General features: G+C 36.7%; 6 protein-coding genes across 27 annotated transcripts in view; all 6 read left to right on the top strand.

The window, feature by feature from the left end:
* The first annotated feature begins 523 nt into the window (after positions 1-523).
* On the top strand, positions 524-7,257 carry LOC147763744 (decorin-like). Its single transcript, XM_087004395.1, has 2 exons — positions 524-689; positions 6,838-7,257. Exons 1-2 carry the CDS (start codon positions 524-526, stop codon positions 7,119-7,121), a joined length of 450 nt encoding a protein of 149 aa, XP_086860521.1. The 3' UTR covers positions 7,122-7,257.
* On the top strand, positions 1,048-3,407 carry LOC147763745 (toll-like receptor 4). The gene has a single exon (XM_087005442.1). It carries the CDS (start codon positions 1,225-1,227, stop codon positions 2,893-2,895), a length of 1,671 nt encoding a protein of 556 aa, XP_086861568.1. The 5' UTR covers positions 1,048-1,224; the 3' UTR covers positions 2,896-3,407.
* Positions 7,258-7,368: 111 nt separating the features above from the next.
* Positions 7,369-10,034, top strand: LOC106160832 (toll-like receptor 4). Its single transcript, XM_087005441.1, has one exon. It carries the CDS (start codon positions 7,521-7,523, stop codon positions 9,315-9,317), a length of 1,797 nt encoding a protein of 598 aa, XP_086861567.1. The 5' UTR covers positions 7,369-7,520; the 3' UTR covers positions 9,318-10,034.
* Positions 10,035-11,622: 1,588 nt separating this feature from the next.
* LOC147763743 (toll-like receptor 4) lies at positions 11,623-16,391 on the top strand. The gene has a single exon (XM_087005440.1). The coding sequence runs from the start codon at positions 12,687-12,689 to the stop codon at positions 15,213-15,215; it is 2,529 nt and encodes an 842-aa protein (XP_086861566.1). The 5' UTR covers positions 11,623-12,686; the 3' UTR covers positions 15,216-16,391.
* Positions 16,392-18,473: 2,082 nt separating this feature from the next.
* On the top strand, positions 18,474-21,203 carry LOC147763742 (toll-like receptor 4). The gene has a single exon (XM_087005955.1). It carries the CDS (start codon positions 18,544-18,546, stop codon positions 21,070-21,072), a length of 2,529 nt encoding a protein of 842 aa, XP_086862081.1. The 5' UTR covers positions 18,474-18,543; the 3' UTR covers positions 21,073-21,203.
* Positions 21,204-21,868: 665 nt separating this feature from the next.
* The window catches only part of LOC106160817 (ryanodine receptor), a 130,989-nt gene continuing 125,193 nt past the window's right edge, over positions 21,869-27,664 (top strand). For 14 of the 22 annotated variants that reach the window (XM_087006924.1, XM_087006913.1, XM_087006925.1 and 11 more), the window contains exon 1: positions 21,870-22,136. In XM_087006924.1, coding sequence (XP_086863050.1) covers positions 22,077-22,136 — 60 coding nt within the window. In that variant the 5' untranslated portion in view covers positions 21,870-22,076. Of the gene's footprint in view, positions 22,137-27,664 lie in introns of all 22 variants that reach the window. The other 8 variants (XM_087006916.1, XM_087006922.1, XM_087006919.1 and 5 more) reach the window with 2 other exon arrangements.

Here is a 27,664-nt window from a genome sequence, read left to right as displayed (position 1 = left end):
TTTATATAAAAGGAAGCAGAAGTGACAGCGATAGTAAAGAGTCAATTTATCTGTTTTCAGCAGTGTTAAAAGACATGGAAATTGATTATCCACTTTTATAAACATTTAAACTTTGTCAACTTGAAAAATGAGTATTAATTGATATTGGAATTCAAAATCAGGTAAGAAGATGCATAATGGTGGTAGTGTAACAAAAGAGCCGGATGATTCCTCTTTTCAAGCATCCTATGAAGAAAAATTCTTTTGTATTATTCCTTTATTAACACCAGGAATTGTGGAATTTTGGAAACGCATAGGTTGGAAAACGCTGCTATGAAAGAGAATCACTTTTCAAAAGGAAATAGTTTCTGACAAACTCTACACACTGAGCATGTTTTGTAAAATTTTGACTGCGCTGGTTCTCATCACTGCGTTTTTGGAGTGGCGAGTTTGTCACAGCCATCGCCATTGTACCATCCGTGACGACTCATTGCGCCGGAAAGTCCTCTACAACTGCTCGGATAGTAAACTGTACGGCGTGCCAATGGATATTCCAGCCAATGTCACGGAGATCGATTTATCCTACAATCGAATCACAAGGATAAGGACAGGTAATTTTGCCCATCTTCGTAATCTAAGTCACTTAAACCTGTCGGACAATCGTATAGGATTACTTGAGTGTGGTGCATTTGTAGACGTCCCTAATTTACGTGTGTTGAATCTACGATCTAAATACTTGCACATGGATTACGAGTCATTTCCCCGAGGGATTTTTAAAAACCCGTCCCAGTTACAATGGTTAGACCTAAAAAACAACACCAACCGTTACCCAAAAGAAAACTACCCTGACGCAGCCTTCAAAGACCTGACAGGTTTAAAAGAACTATATCTGGACGGACTAAATATGGAGAATTCGGTTTTGGGACCTGGATTCGCTTTTCTTAAAACGTTGCGTTTGTTGGACTTTTCTGGAGATAACGGACGCTGCAGCCTAAAGAAGTTAAGCAAAAATGTTTTTACAGTTTACGTTATTCACAATTGGAGCATCTTGATCTTGCGTTTTGTGAACTGTATAAGATCGATAACTTAACTTTCAGCTTTCTATCAACGATCAAGACTCTTGATCTTTCAGGTAACAAATATCGTGGATTAAAAAGACTTGGAGGTGTCTTTTATGGATTACAAATTTCATCTTTAGAGCGGCTAATATTGAATGCAACAACGTCTCCAGAAGATAGAACTTACATGTTGTACAGTAGTCGTGTTTTTCATTATCTCCAGAACATTACAACATTAAAACATTTAACTCTTGACACTAATTTCATATCAGATCTTGAACCAAACACGCACGTGTACGTGGAACATTTAGAAACCCTCTCGCTTGCCGACAACACATTTCTTAACGCACTCAAGCCAGCGTATGACTTAAGCCATTTGCAACACCTGAAGTACCTCAACTGGAGCTGGACATCTAGATCTAAACCTGAGGTACAGTTTAAACAGCAATTAAGACGTGGAGAGTTCAAGTTTAATTGTGTTGCGCCCCCGAATTTAGAGGTCTTTGACATCAATAACAACAAATTACAATATCCGCTCAACCACATCATTGCTCATAATGCAACGTCTCTTCAGTTTCTAAACATATCAAACAATAATTTCTATGAATGGAATGGACCATGGGAAGTAGTAGGTAGCTCGTTTCAAGAGATGCGTACTCTCGACCTCTCAGGTAACCGCTGCTCAAAAATCAGCGAGACGTTCTTATATAATTTTTCTACAACACAATTTTTACATCTGCAGAATAATAAACTAGGACATTCTGACACTATAACAAATGGTTCATACCCAAGTCCTTTTCCGTGGCTCGTCAATTTGACGTACGTGGATTTATCTTCCAACGAAATGGAAAAGGTATCCCCAATTTTGTTCAACAATAATACCAAACTAAAGACAGTGGTACTGAGAAACAATTATCTTACTTCGGAAGGACTAACTTTAGACCTGAAAAACGTATCTTTCTTGGATCTCGCCCACAATAATCTGGACTCTTTGAATGAAAAAATGAGATCAGTATTAGACGACGTGCAATCCCGAGAAAGGTTGGTGGATGTGGTCGTAAATTTGGAGGGAAATCCGTTGCAGTGCATTTGTGAGACTGAACAATTTTTCGTCTGGATGCAAACAACAAAAGTGCATTTTGTCGATCAAGATGACTATCAATGCACCCTAAAGAATGGAAGCATCGTTAGTATAAAACAACTTGATGCAATCGTTGGACATTTGAAAGTCACGTGCGCTTCTCGATTTACTTTGACACTCGTGTCAGTTATTGTTTCACTGGTAATCGTTGTCATTGTCGCCTTTGCAGTTTATTACAGATTCAGGTGGGAAATTAAGTATTTCTTTTACAAATTACGAATCAGACGCAAGGAATACGAAAAAGTTCACGGGGATGATAGGCATCAGTATGACGTCTTTGTGGCCTTCAGCAAGGAAGACTACAAGTGGGTGTACAGACAACTGCGACCCAATCTAGAAGACGCAGAAGCCGATGAAGACCGACTCCGTTTATGTCTTCATCATCGTGATTTCCTACCTGGTGAAGACATCGAGGAAAATATTATCCAATCCATCTCACAAAGCAGAAAAACAGTTTTAGTTATAACCAGGAATTTCGTGCGTAGCAACTGGTGTTACTTTGAAATGAAAATGGCGCGCATGCGTTTGTTTGATGAGGGAAAAGACGTTCTTGTTCTAGTTTTGTTAGAGGACATCCCATTTCGTGAAATGAATGAGACTTTGTTTCATTTATTCAAATCAAAAAGTTATTTAGAATGGTCTGACAACCAAAGAGATCAAGACCTGTTTTGGAAAAAGTTAAGAATGGCACTCAAAAGAAACAAGGTCGTCGTTTAAAATACCACGTTTGAAGCTTGGCGTATATATTCAATCATTTATCGATGCGTCGTTACTTGAAAGATATTCATGTCTTCAAATTCTGCCTCCTGTTTATAGATAGATCGATAGATAGGTAGGTAGGTAGATAGAGGTCATCTGTATGTCTTTTTCCTCTCTAGAGAGAAATGTGCACAGAATTAGCTTGAGAAATATTTGTTAATAATTAAAAAAAAAAATCTCACGTGGCCCTTATAGGATATACTGCAATATGTTCTAAATATTAGTGATATCATTTTTGGCATTTTAAAAGAAAAGTTAAGAATGCTACTACGAAGTAATGGTATGGTTAAAACAAAAAGATTATTTCTGAAATATTGGGCATATTCAAACTATTAGTGATGCATGTGTCGGTTATTGGGTAGATCTTCCTGCCTAGATTTTTAAATATGTAACATATGGTATGCGTACTGCTTGCATTTCCGTCACTTAAAGGGATAATAACTCTTCACTTCGGCCAAAAAATGAATTTTCCTGGAGTAAACAACAATTTTCCCATACTTACCAATGGTTAATGAATCCATTTTTACCTTCAAAGTTAGTCCCTGGTTTTTTTCTAAAAAGTTTGTTTTTTTGTTAAAATCTCTTAAGAGATTTTAACAGAGTAAAGCCATCAATGGATGTCACGTGGTCTAAAGACAAGCTCAGATATCAGAATAATAGCCATAACTGCCGATTTTGTGGTAAAACAGAATATATTATATTTCTATGAGTTATTCACAATGTTTTTATTGTGAAATATAGATCTCATACGAAGAGTTATTATCCCTTTAAATAAATAATGGTTTGAAATGTATTCTATACCAGAGGTCTTCTGGGAAATGTGTCTTTATTCCCCAAAATTTTCCCTTGACAAAAATTTGCAAGGAATTAGCTAGAAGAATATTTGTAAATAAATTTGGAAAAAAAGATCAGTGTGGTCCTGATAGGGGATACTGCAATGTTTTACTTATCCCAGCACAACTTGATTTAAGACAACTTTAATTATGTAGATTTTTTTCCCTAAGCTGTACTTTTTTAGCTAGGATTTTTTTTTCTTTTTTTTTGAAAATCCTGATTAAATTTTGTATATAATTTTCGTTTATACTTTTTAAAATATAACTTCTTCGTATTTACGTTATAAGTCCCTACATAATGTTTAAACAGCAGTTAATGTGGTCTGCCTTTTTCCTAAACCCAACTGATGAATTTTAAAATTATAACTGGGAAGTTGGTCTAAATGACGGGAAAATCCCCACTCTTTTCTTTTATTTATATTTTTAATCACAGTGAGGTTCGACTATACACGTATCGTATTGCTTCCTTTTTTATCTAAGAGGAAGCAGAAGTGAAAGGAATAGTAGTGAGTGAACTTATCTGTTATCGATCTACTTTCAACCCACAGCAATGTTTAAAGATGTATGGAAGGGGTGGATTGTGAATATCCACTTTTAAAGAATTAAACCAGGTCAACTTGTTAAATTAGTCATATTGGAACTCGAGATTACGCTATGAGATACGAAATGGATTGGTAGAAACAGATTTGGCTAAGGAGTAGGGACGCAAGGAAAAGAAAATATTCTACCTTGCTCTGCTCGGTTATTGTAAAACAGTGCACTAGCACAAATGACCATGTAGGACACAAGTTTGAAAAAATTCTAGAAATTAAGTTTAAAAAAAAACCAAATGTAGGGAAAACCTAATTTGGGGCCAGGGTCATACCTTATGTTTGCGTCTATAATATTTTGACGCTGAACTTAACCTGTTGTATACTGGGGTATTGTTCCTGAACTAGTTTGCAGAGCAAATAAAAACGATAAGGAAAAAAGACTGTCAAATGCCATCATAGTTGTTATTCGATACTTTATGTAGGGCAGATTCCCATTCAGAAACGAGGAAGAAGTAGCGTTACAGGGGAAACCCCACTGAATCGTTATCGATTTATTTTTAGAGTTAAAGCATTGCTTCTGATGAAGAAATAATTTTGAATAGGTTTATACGTGTGCATCTTTACCTTGTTGTATTAAATGTTATTTTCACGTCAGATACTCTCTTTTTATCAACTGGCGAATTCCAAAATAGTTGTTATTCGATGCTTGACGTAGAGTAGTTTCCCTTTCAAAACAAGGAGGAAGTAGCGGTACCGAGAAAAAACCCACTGAATTATTATCGATTTATTTTTGAAGTTAAAGCATTCCCTCTGCTGAAGAGATAATTTTGAATAGGTTTGTACGAGTTCATCTTTTCCTGGTAGATTTATAGCGAGTTATTTTCATGTAAGATACTCTCTTTTTATCGTTCTTAATCTCCTTCGTATTTCTTTGGAAAATTAAAGTTGTAACCAAAATAAACTGCTTTATTATTATTATTATTTTTAATATCATGACTAACGCTATACAATGTCACTTGATTTTAGACAACTTAAACGATACAATTGTAAATTACTTTATTTTTGAGCTTTCCTTTTTGTACTAGGATTTTATTTGATTCTTATTATTCTTCGTGTATAATTCTCCTCGAAACTTTTAAAAATATAAATTCGTAATAGTTTAAATGTTCTCCTTTGTCAGGATTTCTCTTAAAAATTTTTGTCATAATCTTCACTATGTGAAACAGTAGACAAACTTCGGATATTGTCAAGTGGGCCATCTCTGCCATTTCTCCCTTCGTTGTAAATTTGAATTGCTCCATATTGTGTAACATATGATGGTGTACATGTGCTTCACGATTTGAGTTTATTGTAAATTTATAATCACACAAAGAAGTTATATCTCACTGCTAAACTTGAATATTTAATTAGAAATTAAAGTAGCACATCTGTTCATTATATAAAGATATATATTTGTACAGTCACAAACTGTCAACACAGTTACCAAATAGAGAATAGTAATGCGCCTTTCCTATTGTTGTTAATATATGTTATATTGTGCAAGGTCATGGTAATCCATGTACCAGTACAGAAATAAATTGAAGTGAATTGAATTGATGTACTGTTGAAACGTTTCACACCTTAAATCTATACACCTCTGCAATCTACTTATGTTAATAACGATATAAAATAGGTGACTTATCGTTGTTGGATTTTACTTATTATAATAGTTCTTGGCAGTTATAAATTGTAACAGGCATCCTTAGTGCTACCTTAAATGTAACGAGGTTAGTTACCTACGAGTACAAGTGTGTGTGTGTTTCTGTCGGACAATCGAATTTACTGAATTTAAATGCATTTGTATACGTCCTTAATTTACGCGTGTTGGATTTACGATCAAACTACTTGCGCATGAATTACGAGTCATTTCCCCGATAATTTTTTAATACCTGTATATTTGTATATTTATCTTCTGAAGGTTGGCGTATTTTAAAAATTCTGAACTAACTTATTTCTTCGGTGAATATATTCCGCGTTTTACCCTAAGTAAAGCTAAAGCAATGGATTATATTTAAAATTATTCCTGTCTAGTGAAGCTAAATAGCGGGGAAATTCCCACACCTTCCTTTTTTTATGAACTTGATTATTATTTTATTGGTTATCTTAGTGGTTTCTGTTTTATCTAAGAGGAAGCAGAAGTGACAGCGATAGTTAAGTAGTGTTTTTAGCAGTGTTAAAAGACATAGTAATTGACTATCCACTTTTATAAATATTTAAACTTTATTAACTTGAAAAATGAGTATTATTGGATATTGGAATTCGAAATCAGGTAAGAAGATACATAATGGTGGTAGTGTAACAAAAGAGCCGGATAATTCCTCTTTTCAAGCATCCTATGAAGGAAAATTCTTTTGTATTATTCCTTTATTAATACCAGGAATTGTGGAATTTTGGAAACGCATAGGTTAGAAAACGCTGCTATAAAAGAGAAACACTTTTCAAAAGGAAATAGTTTCTGACAAACTCTACACACTGAGCATGTTTTGTAAAATTTTGACTGCGCTGGTTCTCATCACTGCGTCACTGGAGTGGCGAGTTTGTCACCATCCATAACGACTCACTGCGCCGTGAAGTCCTCTACAACTGCTCGAATAGTAAGCTGTACGGCGTGCCAATGGATATTCCAGCCAATGTCACGGAGATAGATTTATCCTACAATCGCATCACCAGGATAAGGTCGGGTAATTTCGCTCATCTTCGTAATCTAAGTCGCCTAAGCCTGTCGGACAATCGCATAGGATCGCTGGAGTTGGGTGCATTTGTAGATGTCCCTAATTAACGCGTGCTGAATCTACGATCTAACTACTTACGCATGGATTACGAGTCATTTCCCCGAGGGGTTTTTAAAAATCTTCCCCAATTACAATGGTTAGACCTAAAAAACAACACCAACCGTTACCCAAAAGAAAACTACCCTGACGCAGCCTTCAAAGACCTGACAGGTTTAAAAAAACTATATCTGGACGGACTAAATATGGAGAATTCGGTTTTGGGACCTGGATTCGCTTCTCTTTAAACGTTGCGTTTATTGGACTTTTCTGGAGATAACGGACGCTGTACCCTAAAGAAGTTAAGCAAAAATGTTTTTTACAATTTACGTTATTCACAATTGGAGCATCTTGATCTAGCGTTTTGTGAACTGTATAAGATCGATAACTTTACTTTCAGCTTTCTACCAATGATCAAGACTCTTGATCTTTCAGGTAACAAATATCTTGGATTAAAAAGACTTGGAGGTGTCTTTTATGGATTACAAAATTCATCATTAGAGCGGCTAATATTGAATGCAACAACGTCTCCAGAAGATAGAACTTACATGCTGTACAGTAGTCGTGTTTTTCATTATCTCCAGAACATTACTACATTAAAACATTTAACTCTCGACACTAATTTCATATCAGATCTTGAACCAAACACGCACGTGTACGTGGAACATTTAGAAACTCTCTCGCTTGCTGACAACACATTCCTTAACGCACTCAAGCCAGCGTATGACTTAAGTAATTTGCAACACCTGAAGTACCTCAACTGGAGCTGGACATCTAGATCTAAACCTGAGGTACAGTTTAAAAGACATGGAGAGTTCAAGTTTCATTTTGTTGGACCGCCGAATTTAGAGGTAGCCGATTTAAATAACAACAAATTAGAATATCCGCTCAACCACATTATTTTTCATAACGCTACGTCTGTCAAGTTTCTAAATTTATCAAACAATAATTTCTATAAATGGAATGGACCATGGGAAGTAGTAGGTAGCTCGTTTCGAGAGATGCGTACTCTCGACCTTTCAGGTAACGGCTGCTCAAAAATCAGCGAGACGTTCTTATATAATCTATCTACAATTCAAAATTTACATCTGCAGAATAATAAACTCGGACATTCTGACACTGTAACAAATGGTTCATATCTAAGTCCTTTTCGGTGGCTCGTCAATTTGACTTACGTGGATTTATCTGCCAATGAAATGGAAAAGGTATCCCCAATTTTGTACAACAATAATACCAAACTAAAGACAGTAGTATTGAGAAACAATTATCTTACTACGGAAGGACTAAATCTAGACCTGAAAAACATATCTTTCTTGGATCTCGCCTACAATAATCTGGACTCTCTGAATGAAAAAATGAGATCTGTATTAGACGTGCAATCCCGAGAAATATTGGCAGATGTGGTCGTAAATTTGGCGGGAAATCCGTTGCAGTGCATTTGGGAGACTAAGCAATTTTTTGTCTGGATGCAAACAACAAAAGTGCATTTTGTCGATCAAGATGACTATCAATGCACCCTAAAGAATGGAAGCATCGTTAGTATAAAACAACTTGATGCAATCGTTGGACATTTGAAAGTCACGTGCGTTTCTCAATTTACTTTGACACTCGTGTCAGTAATTGTTTCACTCGTAATCGTTGCCATTGTCGCCTTTGCAGTATATTACAGATTCAGGTGGGAAATTAAGCATTTCTTTTACAAATTACGAATCAGACGCAAGGAATACGAAAAAGTTCACGAAGATGATAGGCTTCAATATGACGCTTTTGTGGCCTTCAGCAAGGAAGACTACAAGTGGGTGTATAGACAACTGCGACCCAATCTAGAAGACGCAGAAGCTGAGGAAGACCGTCTCCGTTTATGTCTTCATCATCGGGACTTCCTACCTGGTGAAGACATCGAGGAAAACATTATCCAATCCATCTCACAAAGCAGAAAAACAGTTTTAGTTATAACCCGGAATTTCGTGCGTAGCAACTGGTGTTACATTGAAATGAAAATGGCGCGCATGCGTTTGTTTGAAGAGGGAAAAGATGTTCTTGTTCTAGTTTTGTTAGAGGACATCCCATTTCGCGAAATGAATGACACTTTATTTCATTTGTTTAAGTCAAAAAGTTATTTAGAATGGTCTGGCAACCAAAGGGATCAAGACCTGTTTTGGAAAAAGTTGAGACTGGCACTCAAAAGAAACAAAGTCGTCGTTTAAAACACAACGTTTGTAGCATGGCGTATATATTCAATCACTTACCGATGCGTCGTTACTTGAAAGATATTCATGTCTTCAAATTCTGCCTCCTGTTTATAGATTAGATAGATAGATAGATAGGGAGGTAGCTGGATAGATCAAACAAATTCAAGCTCACTGATTACATTTTCCTAATACCAATCAAAAATGGTAAGAATTCAATGTACTTTCTACCAGAGGGCATCTGTATGTCTTTTTTCCGTTTTGGGGAGAAATGTGCACAGAATTAACTTGAGAAATATTTGCAAATAATTTTTGAAAAAAAATCTCACGTGGCCTTTATAGGATATACTGCAATGTATTCTAAATATTAGTGATATCATTTTTGCCATGTAAAAAGATAAGAATGTTACTTAAAAGAAATAATCGTACGGTTAAAACAGAAAAATTATTTCTGAAATAAGAGCATATTCAACATTTTACTGATGCATGTGTAGATCTTCCTGCCTACAGAGACAGACTCCTTATTTAGATTTTTAAATATGTAACAAATGGTATGTGCATTCATTGCATTTCCGTCATTCAAATTAATGATGGTTTAAAATGTAATCTATACCAGAAGTCTTCTGGGAAATGCATCTTTTTTTTTTCAAATTTCTCGGTTTACAAAAATTTGCACGGAATTAGCTAGGAGAATACTTGTAAATAAATTTGGAAAAAAGAAGTTTGGCCTTGATAGGGGATACTGCAATGCAATACTGCAATGTTTAACTTATCCCAGCACAACTTGATTTAAGACAACTTTAACTATGTAGATTTTTTTTTCCTGAGATGTCCTTTTTTAGCCAGGATATTTTTTGAAAACCCTGCTTAAACTTTGTATATAATTTTCGTTTATACTTTTTAAAATATAACTTCTTCGTAACTGTTTACGTTATACATACTGTTTAAACAGCAGTGAATGTGGTCTGCCTTTTTCCCTAACCCAACTGATGAATTAATGATAACTTGGAAGTAGGTCTTAATGGGGGTGGGGGGGGGGTGGGGGGGGAATCCCCTCTTTTCCAAAACAGTGCACAGGGCTCAAGTATGAAAAAATTCTAAAAATTGAATTAAATTAAATTAAATTTAAAAAAGACCCAAATGGAGGGAAAACTAATTTGGGGCCAGGGTCATACCTTATGTTTGCGTCTGTAATATTTTGACGCTGAACTTAACCTGTTATATACTGGGGTATTATTCCTGATCTAGTTTGCAAAGCAAACAAAAACGATAAGGAAAAAGACTGTCAAATGCCAATAGAGTTGTTATTCGATACTTGACGTAGAGTAGTTTCCCATTCAGAAACAAGGAAGAAGTAGCGGTACAGGGGAAACCCCACTGAATCGTTATCGATTTATTTTTGGAGTTAAAGCATTGCTTCTGCTGAAGAAATAATTTTGAATAGCTTTATACGAGTTCATCTTTACCTTGTTGATGTATTAAGTGTTATTTTCACGTCAGATACTCTCTTTTTATCTATCCCCTTCGTATTTCAGTGGCAAATTAAAGTTGTTACAGGGATTACGACCAAACCAAAATAAACTTTTTCTATATATCATAACTAACGCTATACAACTTCACTCGTTTTTAGACAACTTAAACTATACAATTGTTAAGTATTTTTTTTAGTTTCCTTTTTGTACTAAGACTTCATTTAATTCCTATTGGTCTTCGTGTATAATTTTCCTTGAAACTTTAAAAAATGTAACTTCGTAACACATCATACATATTGTTTAAATAGTTTAAATGTTCTCCTTCGCCAGGATTTCTTTAAAAATTGATTAATTGTTTGTCACAATCTTCACTTTGCGAAACAGTAGACAAATTTTGGATATTGTCGGGGGGAGGGGGGGTATTGTCGGGGGGGGGGGGGGAATCTCTGCCATTTCTCCCTTCCTTGTCAATCTTAATCGCTCCAAATTGTGTAACATATGATTGTGACCGTGAGCTTCACGATTTGCTGGGGGGGGGGGGGGGGGGGGGGGATGCAAGGTAAATGATATTTTGCCTCGCTCCGCTCGGTTTTGTAAAACAGTGCACGATCACCATCTAGTATGTAGAGATCAGGGATGAAAAGCTTCTTTTGATTTGTCTAGTTACTTTTTTTCCATTTATTTTTCTTTGAAGGAGGGGGGCAGGGAAAGAATGAGAAGGAGTTATCTCCTATGAAAAGGTGTCCCCTGCGCCCCCGCGGGATTGTATTTTACTGCATTCAAACGGGTTATCCTGGTCCCAGTTTCACAAAAAAAAAAAAAAAACTTGTAGATTGGTGGTAAAAAAAACTGAATGATTTCTTCTCAAAGCTATTGATACTGATTCTGCACGCGCTGAATTAAAAACCTAGTCAACCTCAAATATTTTTTTTCAAGAGAGCTATGAAAAAAAAAAGAACTGCGCGATTCCATCATAATATTGTTTTATTATCAACAGGAAGTATGGGGTTTTGGAAAGAGAGAAAATCGCTGCTAGAAAAGAAAATTGCTTTTCAAAAGTAATAGCTTAGTTTTTGTCCATGTCTACAGCAGAAACCACGTTGCTTGACTCTATTGGTTTTCATCACTGGGTCTTTGGGGTGGCGAGTTTGTCACTGTCATCACCATCGTAACATCCTTGACGACTCACTGCGTAGGCTACCAGTAGATAGTCCAGCCAATGTCATGGAGATAGATTTATCCTACAATCGAATCATGAGGATAAGGCTAGGTAATTTTGCTCATCTTCGTAATCTTAGTCGCCTAGACCAGTCGGACAAACGCATAGGATTACTGAAGTTAGGTGCATTTATAGACGTCCTATCCCTATCTACGCATGTTGAATCTTCGATCTAACTACTTACATAAGAATTACGAGTCAATTTCCCCGGGGTGTTTTCACAAACCTGTCAATTTTTATTTTTATTTACTGAAGGTGGGCATATTTTAATAGTTCTGCGACTAAATTATTTTTAGGTGAACATCTTCCGCGTTTTACCCTACGCTTTAACAATGGATTTATTATTCCTGTCAAGTGAAGCTTCATGGCGGGGAAATCCCCAATCATTCCTTTTTTAAACAGTTTGATTATGTAAGTACTTTATTGGTTATCTTAGTGGTTTCTTTTTTATCTAAGAGGAAGCAGAAGTGACAGCGATAGTAGTGAGTCAACCTATCTCTTTTTCAGCAGTGTTGAAAGACATTGAAATTGATTATCCACTTTCAAACATTTAAACTTTGTCAGCTTAAAATTCTCTTCTTTTATTCCTTTATTAACACTTGAAATATTGGAAACGCATTCGTTAGCTAAACTCTGCTATAAAAGAGAATCGCTTTTCAAAAGGAAATAGTTTCTGACAAACTCGACACACTGAGCATGTTGTGTAAAAATTTGACTCTGCTGGTTCTCATCACTGCTTCTTTGGGGTGGCGAGTTTGTCACAGTCATCGTCACTGTACCATCCATAACGACTCACTGCGCCCTGAAGTCCTCTACAACTGCTCGGATAGTAAGCTGCAGGGCGTACCAGGTATTCCAGCCAATGTCACGGATATCGATTTATCCTACAATCGAATCACCAGGATAATGTCAGGTAATTTCGCTCATCTTCGTAATCTAAGTCGCCTAAACCTGTCGGACAATCGCATAGGATTACTGGAGTTGGGTGCATTTGTAGACGTCCCTAATTTACGCGTGCTGAATCTACGCTCTAACTACTTACACATGGATTACGAGTCATTTCCCCGAGGGATTTTCAAAAATCTGCCTCAATTACAGTGGTTAGACCTTAAAAACAACATCAACCGTTACCCAAAACCTAACGAAAACTACCCTGACGAAGCCTTCAAAGACCTGACGGGTTTAAAAGAACTATATCTGGACGGACTAAATATGGAGAACTCGGTTTTGGGACCTGGATTCGCTTCTCTTAAAACGTTGCGTTTATTGGACTTTTCTGGAGATAACGGACGCTGTAGCCTAAAGAAGTTAAGCAAAAAGGTTTTTTACAATTTACGTTATTCCCAATTACAGCATCTGGATCTAGCGTTTTGTGAACTGTATAAGATCGATAACTTAACTTTCAGCTTTCTACCAATGATCAAGACTCTTGATCTTTCAGGTAACAAATATCTTGGATTGAAAAGACTTGGAGGTGCCTTTTATGGATTACAAAATTCATCTTTAGAGCGGCTAATATTAAATGCAACAACGTCTCCAGAAGATTTAACTTACATGTTGTACAGTAGTCGTGTTTTTCATTATCTCCAGAACATTACTACATTAAAACATTTAACTCTCGACACTAATTACATATCGGATCTTGAACCAAACACGCACGTGTACGTGGAACATTTAGAAACTCTCTCGCTTTCTGACAATATATTCATTAATGCACTCAAGCCAGCGTTTGACTTAAGCCATTTGCAACACCTGAAGTACCTCAACTGGAGCTGGACATATATATACAAACCTGAGGCACAGTTCAAACAGCAATTAACACGTGGGGAGTACACATTTAATTGTGTTTTCCCCCCGACTTTAGAAATTTTTGACATCAATCATAGCAAATTAAAATATCCGCTCAACCATATTATTGTTCATAATGCTACGTCTGTCAAGTTTCTAAACTTATCAAACAATAATTTCTATCAATGGAATGGACCATGGGAAGTCGTAGGTAACTCGTATCAAAAGATGCAAACTCTCGACCTCTCAGGTAACGGCTGCTCAAAAATCAGCGAGACGTTCTTATATAATCTTTCTACAACACAATTTTTACATCTGCAGAATAATAAACTAGGACATTCTGACACTATAACAAATGGTTCATACCCAAGTCCTTTTCCGTGGCTCGTCAATTTGACGTACTTGGATTTATCTTCCAATGAAATAGAAAAGGTATCCCCAGCTTTGTTTGACCGTAATACCAAACTAGAGACCGTGGTATTGAGAAACAATTATCTTACTTCGGAAGGACTAACTTTAAACCTGAAAAACATATCTTTCTTGGATCTCGCCTACAATAAACTGGACTCTCTGAATGAAAAAATGAGATCTGTATTAGACGACGTCCAATCCCAAGAAAGATTGGTAGATGTGGTCGTAAATTTGGAGGGAAATCCGTTGCAGTGCATTTGTGAAACTGAACAATTTTTCGTCTGGATGCAAATAACAAAAGTGCATTTTGTCGATCAAGATAACTATCAATGCACCCTAAAGAATGGAAGCATTGTTAGTATAAAACAACTTTCTGCAATCGTTGGACATTTGAAAGTCACGTGCGCTTCTCAATTTACTTTGACACTCGTGTCAGTTATTGTTTCACTGGTAATCGTTGTCATTGTCGCCTTTGCAGTATATTACAGGTTCAGGTGGGAAATTAAGTATTTCTTTTTTAAATTACGAATAAGACGCAAGGAATACGAAGAAGTTAACGGAGATGACAGGCATCAATATGACGCTTTTGTGGCCTTCAGCAATGAAGACTACAAGTGGGTGTACAGACAACTGCGACCCATGCTAGAAGACGCAGAAGCCGAGGAAGACCGACTCCGTTTATGTCTTCATCATCGTGACTTCCTACCTGGTGAAGACATCGAGGAAAACATTATCCAATCCATCTCACAAAGCAAAAAAACAGTTTTAGTTATAAGCCGAAATTTCGTGCGTAGCAACTGGTGCTACTTTGAAATGAAAATGGCGCGCATGCGCTTGTTTGAAGAGGGAAAAGACGTCCTTGTTCTAATTTTGTTAGAGGACATCCCATTTCGTGAAATGAATGACACTTTGTTTCATTTGTTTAAGTCAAAAAGTTATTTAGAATGGTCTGACAACCAAAGAGATCAAGACCTGTTTTGGAAAAAGTTGAGAATGGCACTCAGAAGAAACAAAGTCGTCGTTTAAAGCACGTTTGAAGCATGGCGCATATATTCAATCGTTTACCGATGCGTCGTTACTTTAAAGATATTCATTTCTTCAAATTCTGTCTCCTGTTGATAGATAGATAGATAAGGAGGTAGCTGGATAGTTCAAACAAATTAAAGCTCACTGATTACATTTTTGTAATACCAAAAATGGTGAGAATGTACTTTCTACCAGAGGTTATCTGTATGTGTTTTTTCCTCCCTAGAGAGAAATGTGATCAGAATTAACTTGAGAAATATTTGTGAATAGATTCTGAAAAAAAAAAAAAAAAAAAACTCACGTGACCCTGGTAGGGTATACTGCAATGTGTTTAAAATTAGTGATATAATTTTTGCCATTTAAAAAGAAAAGTTAAGACTGGTACTTAAAACAGAACGATTATTTCTGAAATATTGAGCATATTCAAACTATTAGTGATGCATGTGTCGTTTATTGGGTAGATCTTCCTGCCTACAAAGACAGACTCCTTATTTAGATTTTTAAGTATGTAACAAATGGTATGCGCACTGATTGCATTTCCGTCGCTTAAATTAATAATTTTTTTTAAATGTACTCTATACAAAAATTTGCACGGAATTAGCTAGAAGAATATTTGTAAATAAATTTGGAAAAAAGATCAGTGTGGTCCTGATAGGGATACTGCAATGTTTTACTTATCCCAGCACAACTTGATTTAAGACAACTTTAATTATGTAGATTTTTTTCCTAAGCTAGGATTTTTTTTTTTGAAAATCCTGATTAAACTTTGTATATAATTTTCGGGAGGGGGGGGGGGGGGGGCATCTCTGCCATTTCCCCCGTCTTTGTAAATTTGAATCTCTCCATATTGTGTAACATATGATTGTGGCCATGTACTTTGCAATTTGTATTTATAGTAAATTTATAATCAAACCAAGAAGTTATATTTTACCGCTTAGCTTGAAAATTTTATTAGTAATTTAAGTAGAGCATCTGTTCATTATATAAAGATATATATTTGTTCATTCACAAAATGGCAAGACACAATTACCAATTAGAGAATGGTAATGCACCAATTGTACTGTTGTTACTATATAATATTGTATAAAGTCATGATTATATGTGTACCAGTACAGAAATAAATTCAATTGAATTGAATTGATGTACTGTGGAAAAAATCACAGCGAGTTTCGATTATATACATATCCCATTCGTTATCTTATTAGTTTTTTTTTAATCTAAAAGTGAAGCAGAAATGGAAGCCTAAGTGAAAGCAATAGTAGTGAGTTTACTTGTCTGCTATCAGTCTGCATTCAATGTTACCGCAATATTTAAAGACATAGGAGGGGTGAATATTTGAACATCCACCTTTAAAAATTTGTCGACCTGTAAAATGAATAATATTTGGCATTCCAGATCACGTTGGGAGATACAGTATGCACTGGCGGATACAGAATATTGCTGGGGGGAGGGGGGGGGTGCAAGGAAAATGAAATAAAAATATTTTGCTTCACTCCGCTTGGTAATTGTAAAACAGTGCACGATCACAATTTACTGTGTAGAGCACAAGGACGAAAAACTTCTTTTGATTTGTCGGGAGGGCAGGGAAAGAGTGGGTTATCTCCAATGAAAAGGGAAGGGTGCACGTGTCTGTTGTGCTCCCCTGCGCCCCCGCCTCAACGGTAATATTCAAACGTGTCATCCTGGTCCCAGTTTCACTTTAAAAAAACCTTTAGTCAACTTTCCTGACTGAGAACTCGGTTACCAACGTTACATGGTCACATGCACACACCTTACCCTATCTGGAACAGTGTTACAGCGCTCTCATCGAAATCCTAGTCAACTAAGCAGGAGAACTGACTTGCGTTTTTTTCAGTTAATTAATTAATTAATTAATTAGTTTTTTATGAAACTGGTGACTGATCATAGTTTTCAATTGAGTACCTAAAGATATTTTTCTCATTCGACATTTCAAGTTGAGTACATTTGTGGATTGGTGGTGAAAAAAAAAGGGCTGATTCCCATTTAAAGCTATTGATGGACTGATTCCTCAGGCATTGAATTGAAAACAGTCAACCTCGAATATCCTGTTTTCACAAGAACCACGAAAAAAAGAATTGCGCAATTCCATTATAATATTCTTTTATTATCAACAGGAAGTATGGGTTTTTGGAAAGAGAGAAATCACTGCTTGCAAAGAAAATTGCTTTTCAAAAGTAACAGTGTAGTTTTTGTCCAAATCTACAGCACTGAGCACTTTGCGTGCCTGTAATGGTTCTCATTACTGGGCTGGCGCGTTTCTCACAGTTATCGCCACTGTACCATCCATAACGACTAAAACAATGGATTAATTATTCCTGTCAAGTTAGCTAAATGGCGGGGAATTCCCACACCTTCCTTTTTTAAATGGTTGGATTATACACGTGTTTTTAATCTAAGAGGAAGCTGAAGTGACATCGATAGTAGTGAGTCAACTTATCTATTTTCAGCAGTGCTGAAAGAGATGGAAATTATCCACTTTTAAACATTTAAACTTTATCATCTTGAAAAATGAGTAATATTGGTATATTGGAATTGAAAATCAGGTCTGAAGATACATAGTACTCTTGCGGATCCTAAATTCTGCTAGTGTGTGTGGGAGGGTTAGGGGGTGGGGAGTACAAGGATGGGACCCCCCCCCTCTTCGCTTGGAAAATGTAAAAGAGCACCCGTAGACAATTGTACTGTATACATGTACAGCACAAGGAAGGAAACTTTCTCTCGTTACTGTGTTGTTTTTCTCCTTTGAGGGGTGGGTGGGGGTGGGGGTGGGGGCAGAAAAGGTTGAATAGGGTATCTTAGTTGCAAAAGGAAGGAGTTTCCATCATGCTGTCACCGCCATGTGACATAATACCTGGTCACTGAATCATAGTCCGCCTCCCCAGCTCCCTCCCCTCCCTCTTTGACGAGCTACAATTTTTTTTGTTTTAATCGTGATGCACTTATTTTATGCTAATCACTGGCTTATCAATCACCCAACTCGCTTTTGATACAAAACGTCGCCCTGTTTGGTATCGATTTGTTTATGCACCTATTGATTCAATTTCATTTTTGTCTGGTAAATCTAAGTTAATTCTTCTGTAGCTTTTGACAAATGAATTTTCATTTGTTTATTAATTTCAGTTTTGCTATCAGTAGCGCACATGATATTGATATTTGTCACAGGTTCGTGAGTCTGACTTCCACCTTTCAATTGCTTATTTACATAAAACAAACTACCTTTGCTGATAAGATAACGTAGCCTACTGCAATATAAGAAAAGGATCGCTCGTTGAAAACGAGATTTCTGTCACACTCTACGACATTCAGCATGTTGTGCCGACTCGTAATTGTGCTAGTTTTCATCACGATGTCACTGGCTTGGCGACCGCATCATACTTACCATAATTGTTCCATTCACATTAACCCACTGAGCCAAGATGTCATCTACAACTGTTCGGGTAAGAAGCTTCACGGCGTTCCAACTGACTTCCCAGCCAATGTCACGGCGATCGATTTATCGTACAATCGAATCTCAAGGATAAGGTCGGGTAATTTCGCCCATCTTCGTAATCTTAATCGCCTAAACCTGTCGGACAATCGCATAGGATCACTGGAGTTGGGTGCATTTGTAGACGTCCCTAATTTACGAGTGTTGAATCTACGATCTAACTACTTACACATGGATTACGAGTCATTTCCTCGAGGTGTTTTTAAAAACCTGTCCCAATTACAATGGTTAGACCTAAAAAACAACACCAACCGTTACCCGAAACCTAAAGAAAACTATCCTGACGCAGCCTTCAAAGACCTGACGGATTTAAAAGAACTATATCTGGACGGACTAAATATGGAGAATTCGGTTTTGGGACCTGGATTCGCTTCTCTTAAAACGTTGCGTTTATTGGACTTTTCTGGAGACAACGGACGCTGTAGCCTAAAGAAGTTAAGCAAAAAGGTTTTTTACAATTTACGTTATTCCCAATTAGAGCATCTGGATCTAGCGTTTTGTGAACTGTATAAGATCGATAACTTCACTTTCAGCTTTCTACCAACGATCAAGACTCTTGATCTTTCAGGTAACAAATATCTTGGATTAAAAAGACTTGCAGGTGTTTTTTATGGATTACAAAATTCATCATTAGAGCGACTGATATTGAATGCAACAACTTCTCCAGAAGATAGAACTTACATGTTGTACAGTAGCCGTGTTTTTCATTATCTCCAGAACATTACTACATTAAAACATTTAACTCTCGACACTAATTTCATATCAGATCTTGAACCAAACACGCACGTGTACGTGGAACATTTAGAAACCCTCTCGCTTGCTGACAACACATTCCTTAACGCACTCAAGCCAGCGTATGACTTAAGTAATTTGCAACACCTGAAGTACCTCAACTGGAGCTGGACATCTAGATCTAAACCTGAGGTACAGTTTAAACGGCAATTCCGACGTGGGGAGTACACATTTAATATTGTTGGGCCCCCAAATTTAGAGGTAGCCGATTTAAATAACAACAAATTACAATATCCGCTCAACCACATTATTGTTCATAACACTAAGTCTCTCAAGTTTCTAAACTTATCAAACAATAATTTCTATCAATGGAATGGACCATGGGAAGTAGTTGATAACTCGTTTCAAAAGATGCGTACCCTCGACCTCTCAGGTAACGGCTGCTCAAAAATCAGCAAGACGTTCTTATATAATTTTTCTACAACACAATTTTTACATCTGCAGAATAATAAACTGGGACACTCTGACACTATAACAAATGGTTCATACCCAAGTCCTTTTCGGTGGCTCGTCAATTTGACGTACGTGGATTTATCTTCCAATGAAATGGAAAAGGTATCCCCAGCTTTGTTTGACCGTAATACCAAACTAGACACCGTGGTATTGAGAAACAATTATCTTACTTCGGAAGGACTAACTTTAAACCTGAAAAACATATCTTTCTTGGATCTCGCCTACAATAAACTTGACTCTCTGAATGCCAAAATGAGATCTGTATTAGACGACGTCCAATCCCAAGAAAGATTGGCAGATGTGGGCGTAAATTTGGCGGGAAATCCGTTGCAGTGCATTTGTGAGACTGAACAATTTTTCGTCTGGATGCAAATAACAAAAGTGCATTTTGTCGATCAAGATGACTATCATTGCACTCTAAAGAATGGAAGCATCGTTAGTATAAAAGAACTTGATGCAATCGTTGGACATTTGAAAGTCACGTGCGCTTCTCACCTTACTTTGACCCTGGTGTCAATTCTTGTTTCACTCGTTATTGTTACTGTTGTGGCGTCTGCGGTATATTACAGATTCAGGTGGGAAATTAAGTATTTCTTTTATAAATTACGAATAAGACGCAAAGAATACGAAGAAGTTCGCGGGGATGATAGGCATCAGTATGACGCCTTTGTGGCCTTCAGCAAGGAAGACTACAAGTGGGTGTACAGACAACTGCGACCCAAGCTAGAAGACGCAGAAGCCGAGGAAGACCGACTCCGTTTATGTCTTCATCATCGTGATTTCCTACCTGGTGAAGACATCGAGGAAAACATTATCCAATCCATCTCACAAAGCAGAAAAACAGTTTTGGTTATAACCCGAAATTTCGTGCGTAGCAACTGGTGCTACTTTGAAATGAAAATGGCGCGCATGCGTTTGTTTGAAGAGGGTAAAGACGTTCTTGTTCTAATTTTGTTAGAGGACATCCCATTTCGTGAAATGAATGACACTTTGTTTCATTTGTTTAAGTCAAAAAGTTATTTAGAGTGGTCTGAACGCGAAGATGAGCAGGATTTATTTTGGAAAAAGCTAAGATTGGTCCTGAAAAGAAAGAGCAACTGTTAGTTGTTTGAAAGTGTTGGTGAGACAGAATGGCCTTTTTACCAGCAGAACATGCACCTTATTTATTTAGCTGATTCTCCATGTAATATCTGCTTTGGTCTACTTCGTTTTGAAATAAATTGGAATCGAGTGACTTATTTGCGTTCGCTGCATTGATATTGATTGTGCTGGGTTGCGTTAGTGGATGGGCATTTCTCAACTAACGCATTATAAGTTGGACTCCCATACGTTCAACGCTTATTTCGGATTTTCAAAATATTTGTACGGGGAAGGGGAGGGGGAAATCAAACATGAAAGCTTAGTCAATAACTAAAATAATTAGTAAAGATAAAAAACTGTAAAATAATAAATTGAATGCGAGATAATAGTGCACGTTGTGGGCCTATATATAGTTAAAAAGGTATTAGTTTTCCTCATCATAATCTTTATATGGCAGGGCGGAATCTGTCATAAAAGCAGACGTTTTGCATTTTTTTAATCGGAGTTTTAATATCTTTTAACTGATTGAGATGCGCCATCATTTTTTGTGAGAGAACAATTTCAGAGTTTCCCAATAGAAGGCGCTACAAATTTCTACCTTGCGTCTCTTAGAACGCGAAGCATATTGATCCGTGTGGTAGATTCATCAGTTGATCGCTGTCGAGACAGTATTAATAAATGATGCTCTATTGCGTTCTGTTATCACGTGAAGACGCTTTGTATAGCAACCTCCTAGAAATAACATACACTCAGCGGGCGAGCAATGCCATGAGAAATAAGTAAGAGGCATCAAATTACCCGATTGATCAAAAATAGAGGGAGGTTGCTCAAATATTCGAAGGGCCCAAAATATATGAAAGCAAGGTTGATTTGGTCCTAATAGCTTCACCTGTTGGCTGCGCAGTGTTATATTTTCTGTGAGAGGACCGCTGGCCTCACGCGACGATGGAGTGCCTTGTGCCTGCCTCTAGGGAGCATTAACGAGCCGACTGAAGGAACACGCTTTTTTGTAAGAAGAAGCGGCGATCATGGCCGATGCCGCCGAGAGTGGGAAATCCGAACAGGATGATGTCTCGTTTCTACGAACGGTAAGGCTGCACTTACATAGCTCGCATACACTGTGTTTCAGAACCGCCAGTTCTGCTTGGATGTGAGGAGATACACCTCCTCAGGGGGGCTATATGGCACCTTGGCGCTGCTCGAATAACCCTGGGGTTGCAGTGTTGAGTTATGAGTGAACGCGCTTCGTATTAATGCTGGTTAAAGACCAAATATGACAGTTCTTAGCTGATAGTAATGATTATGATGTATTTCTCATAGCTTTATGGACCGGGAAATATCCTATAATTACCGTTTATTTAGCTGTAGGCTTGAAAAAAGGTTTCGGAACGTGTGATAAATTGGAAAGCGTTTGGGGGGGGGGGGGGGGGGAGCGTAGGCGTAGGTATTAATGCGCAAAATGTTAGGGGTGCGACTTCTGTAGACTTTAAAGAGGGGGGTTATAATGCATGCACGAGCGTGCACACACACACACACACACACACACACACACTTCACAACAACCCAAATACGTTGTACACTTACAAGCATATAATTATATATATGACATTAGTATCCTGTATTCAAAAATTCATTTAATTAAATAACCTGTTAATCACAAGGGAAATAGAAAGGGTTGTTATATGCAGTCAGATTAAGGTCATTAAGACATCATACCAGCTGGGTTAGTCCAACTCTGCGGGGGATTCTCATACAAGTGCAATCAGTGGGATCAGCTTAATTGTCTGACATGCCTCCTCAAGCAGCTAGGGGGTTATTAACTTCTGTGTGTGTTCTACATAATTACCCCCCCCTCCCACCTGCTCATGGAGGCCTGTCTAACAACAAAGCTGATCCCACTTATTGAACTTCAAGAGAATCCTTTGCTGAGTTGGACCGACCCAGCTAGTACAATGTGTGAATCTGAATGCAGCCTTAGAAGCATTGTTGTGTGTGCATGAAGCTTTGGTGCTAGTAATTTGTGACAGATCTTTTGGAATGCCTGGTTGGACTTGTAGATAAAGGCACTACACATGGTCTTTATTGTGAGATATAGACATCAAAAACTGGAAAAAATTTTCATATCGTTCCATTGCACTGTGTTATCAATTATATGTAAGCTGAGGTGGAGGAGCAATTTTCCATCCCCATATGTCCTGCATATTATATTATATTGGCTTTGTGTATATTACAAAATATAAGTGAATAAATAAACAAATAATGAATAGATAATAATAAAAAATAGGAATTAGAAAAACTACCAAATGCTTGTAGGAGAGGATTGATTGCAATACCCTTGTACAATCTATAAACTGGAGACAGCTTACAATAGAAGGATGGCATTATGGAAAACTGCCTGCTTCTTATAGGTAGAACAGTTTGGTGGAACTTTAAACCATTTTTTTTTTAGAATTTTGATGTTGCATGTCCATCAGACTATGTCTCTGCAGATAATACAATATATTTCATGAATCATACCTGTTGTGGATTATGTCTGTCTTGGTTTCTCTAAATATTTACTTAACTTGAGTACTGCCTCAACACTCTAAATATGATTAGAAGTATAATGGCAGTGATAAGAGGACTAATTCAGCTCAAATGGAGAACTGTCACAGTTTTAAGTGTAATTGAATTCACAATACAGTAAATTATGAGTGCATATATACTAATTTAGCTAGGTTATAGCATAGTATAATGCAATACATGAATATGAACAACAACTAGTATATTTCGTTTTTTTATTTATTTATTTTTTTTATATAAAAAAATTAAAGATGTGATTTGTAATTACTGGTATTGTGTAGAAATAAGCATACAATCAGTTGTGCCATGAAAAAAAAACACTTGCTTTTGATTCTCAGTCCACTACCTTTTGTTCATTGATACACATTAAAAGCAGTGAATCTTTTAAGGGACAAGGGCTTTGTTAAAACTAGCTCTTGCAGGTAAGATTTTAAAGTTCAGCACCTGGAAAATAGTTACTTGATATTATTTTCTTCCTCTGACATTTTACCTGTCAACATTGTTGCTGATAATTTGAGTTTAAATAGCAGCTTGGGCAATGTAGCCTATTATATTTATCTTAACCAAGGCATACAAATACGTTGGCATGAATGTGTGTGTGTGTGTGTGATAAAACATATGCCTAAATCTTCTTGGGATAATGCCCTGTACAGAAAGCAATATGTTTGCTGCTCACTGATTTATGTATGGCCTTTACTGGAATCTTGTTCTCACACATAGAAAGGGTATACAGTTATTTTTAATATTCCTTACATAAAACACTTTTTTCTTACTGTTCTTTTTTTCCTTTTTTGTTTTACAAAACCACTGCAGAGTATTTAAAATGGAGGGGGTGGGTGGGATGGGGGAGAAGGAGGAAGAGGTGTTTAGGGACAGATCGGGACAGGCTGACGCCATTTTCTTTGGTGTAGTTTGGCAGGACTTGAAAGAAGGCCTGATTTATTTCAATGTCTGTACCTATTTCATTGCTTCTGTACAACAGCAAAGTTGCAATTCTGTATAGAAGCAGAGTTGCAAATATACCATTACTCAAAATGCGTACATCTATTGTTAAACATGTTATCAGTAGTACAGTAACACCTGAAACCTGAAATCAATACTTAATTTGAAAAGTGTGTAGAATAGACTTCAGTGCATAGGTATGGCAAACGTGAAGCTATCAAGATGGGGATATTTGATTACTTGGTAATTAAATCTGTTTAATTTGAAAAGTGCATTAATATTGAACATACAAAATATGAAAATTAAAACCTCTGATTTTAGAAGTCAGAAAATGTTGAGATGGATGGACTTATGAGATTGTTATTTATTCTGTTGGTGTTAAGTTTGTTGAGCAAATAGATAACTGATGACACATATAATGAAATAAAGGTGTACTAATGGAACTCATGGGTATTTAAAGCAATACAAACATCAGACAAATGTGAGCAAGCAATATATGCAGGTGAATCTTATCTGTTTAATTAGTTATAAAAGAGCCATTGCATCAGTTTGCTGTGGCAAAGAAGGTAAATTGATAATCTTATATTAGCTGTTGATATTGGTGAGAGATTTATATTATGCTTTCACAGATTGATAAAACTGATGACAGTTTGCTATTAAAAACTGGTGAAAGTGGGTTGAGTTGGTTTCTTTCTATTTGTTTTGCCTCTTGTGATTGGTGTTCATAAGATTCTGCTGTCTCTGTGAGGACTTGAGTTTATGCACCAATTTCATTGCCAATTCAGCATCCTCAGTGTGAATAAAATAAAAAAGAATATCTGTCTGTAACTAAAAATTTAACCACATTTGGGCATACTCCCTGAATAATAAAAATTGATAAATAACACTTGTATAGATCTAGTATTTTGCAAAAGGGGCACAGGATATAGAACTTTAAAACAGTTTCCAGGAAAAATTTTACTAGGTTTTGTCTTTGTCTGCTTTTTTGGGTGAGAGAAGGGAGTATCTCAAAGGGGGGGCATTAACCCCCTATGCCCTTTGCTGCATCTGTCATTGGATAAAAATGAAATCCTTATTTTGTCCTTCTTTAACTAAATTAGAATATTAAAGCATTTGGCTGAAATTTACCCTGCAAGACTGAGTGCAGCACAGGTAAAAAGGATTGACTCAGACCCCAGCACATGCCTAGAGCATGAAACTGATCTCAATAAAACATACACTGTACAGGCTATAAGCATATGCCTTAAACCCATGTCAGTGGTGCCCTGAGTTTCACTGGCCACTGGAAACTGACCTCTATATTCAGCATGCCTCTGTAATTTCCTGTTATCTCTAAGGGCTCATTCCCAATAAAACTATCATTCTATGTACATTGATTCAACTCTGTCAGGACTGGCTGAGTGCAATCAGTTCATTGGTTAATCTGTTCATCTCATTGTATTCAGCAAGAGTCTATCTATATTACTTATCTATCTATAGATATTACTTATTTTTTTCACCATTAGTAGTTGTTGTTTATAGAGATGAATTGAACTGACATACTGTATTTGTCCTTATTTGCACCTGGGAACCCAATTCATTAGTGGCAACTTAGACAGTTCAGTTCAGCAGATAATTCAATTGATTTCTAGTCAAATACAAAGGAAAAGCCAGCACCTGTTTGATAAAACCCATTTTTGAGATATATCTTCAGGAAGTAGATAGCAGGCAGATCTTGGTAATGCTTGATAGCCCAACCCTGAGTAACAGAGGTCAGTGATATGTCTCCTCTGTTATCAGTTTGCCTCTTCATTTCCAGTATCCGGCTTAGGCATGCTGGTAATAGATGAAAATCTCTAGGAGCAGAACATTGCAGACTGCTATAGTGCCAAGACAGTGTATGAAGATACATTTCCCCTGCCTCCCTCCAAATCCTTTGTAATCTCCCTTCATTTTTCACAAAGTCTTGAGACTTTGGGCCCTCTCAGATGATAATTGTTAAACTGCTGGGAGAGAGGCTTAAGCCAAAGAGGGTTGATTTATCTTCAATGTGAATCTCCTTCAATTTATACAAGTTTTTTTTTTACCAATAACTGTTTAGTTTGCCTCTTCATTAAACTGGACACATAACTAGATTCACAGGAAGGGTAGAAAAGTAGATCATTACCAATAAAGCCTCTGCCACAAAACTGTATTCCAGATTATTATCTTGCTTTTGTTTTGTTAAGATACTTCCTCTCTCCCCCCACCACCCCCCCAAAAAAGTTGCGTCTTTTTTTGGATGATTCTAGCCTTGTAAATTTTATCAAAATGATTTTGCAATTTTAACTGCCAAATATTTTACATTTTTTGCCATGTTATTATTATTATTATTATTATTATTATTATTTGCTTCAAATGAAATAACCAGCAGTTTGACTTAAAAGATTATGTATCATACAGTCTGCCCAGTGAGTATTTTGTTTATCTTGTAGTCATATTAAACTGAAATTAATGTAGTTTTATTTTAAGATTGATGTGAACAGGGCTGAGGAGGACTTGTTTTATCATGTTAAGCTTATAGGTAAAAATCAATGAACGCTCAGAACAAATCTTAAGCGTCTGGAAGCATAACAGTCTTTGATTGCAATATTTTTATTCAACGGTGACCACTGTTTTGTTAAAAAGATAGAAGAAAAAATAATCAAACGTTTGTTTAATGGATTTCTTGGAGCTTTTAAAAGCAGGCGTTGATACTTATTACAATGAAGTAAAAATAAAACTTAGTCTGGCCACATATGTGGGAAAAATAGCTACAGCATTTGTAGTCTGTAGTTGAAAAATAGATGGATTCCAGTACTCCCTATGGATTCACTTTAGATCACCTGTAATACTAGTTGCAGGGATTAGGTGCACAAGTTTAAGATATATTGCCAATTAGCTGGGAATTCAGCTTAAAAGATATTAAGTGATTTGTTAAGAAATCTTAGATTGCAATGCTACATGCCATAATACAACTAACATTGATCATCAGCATGCTTAGCCCTTACTGAATTAATTCATCAGAAAATCTAAAACTCAATTTGCTGAATGTCTGTATACGCCACAGCAAAAGTCACAATTCTGCTTTAATACACAACCGTACTGTTCCTGA

This window comes from Lingula anatina, chromosome 2 (assembly GCF_051362555.1).
Source record: "Lingula anatina isolate TDL-2025a chromosome 2, LinAna3.0, whole genome shotgun sequence".
NCBI classification, from domain to species: Eukaryota; Metazoa; Brachiopoda; class Lingulata; order Lingulida; family Lingulidae; genus Lingula; species Lingula anatina.
Note: the sequence above shows the minus strand (reverse complement) of the source record. Positions and strands in the feature narration are given on the sequence as shown.

What these genes read in the sequence shown, in the direction of transcription:
- LOC147763743 (XM_087005440.1), top strand. Translation starts at nt 12,687, where the DNA reads ATGTTGTGTAAAAATTTGACTCTGCTGGTTCTCATCACTGCTTCTTTG.
- LOC147763742 (XM_087005955.1), top strand. Translation starts at nt 18,544, where the DNA reads ATGTTGTGCCGACTCGTAATTGTGCTAGTTTTCATCACGATGTCACTG.
- LOC106160832 (XM_087005441.1), top strand. Translation starts at nt 7,521, where the DNA reads ATGATCAAGACTCTTGATCTTTCAGGTAACAAATATCTTGGATTAAAA.
- LOC147763745 (XM_087005442.1), top strand. Translation starts at nt 1,225, where the DNA reads ATGTTGTACAGTAGTCGTGTTTTTCATTATCTCCAGAACATTACAACA.
- LOC147763744 (XM_087004395.1), top strand. Translation starts at nt 524, where the DNA reads ATGGATATTCCAGCCAATGTCACGGAGATCGATTTATCCTACAATCGA. An exon ending in TGTAGACGTCCCTAATTTAC is followed by an intron (nt 690 to 6,837) that starts GTGTGTTGAATC and finishes TTGTAAAATTTT; the next exon opens with GACTGCGCTGGTTCTCATCA.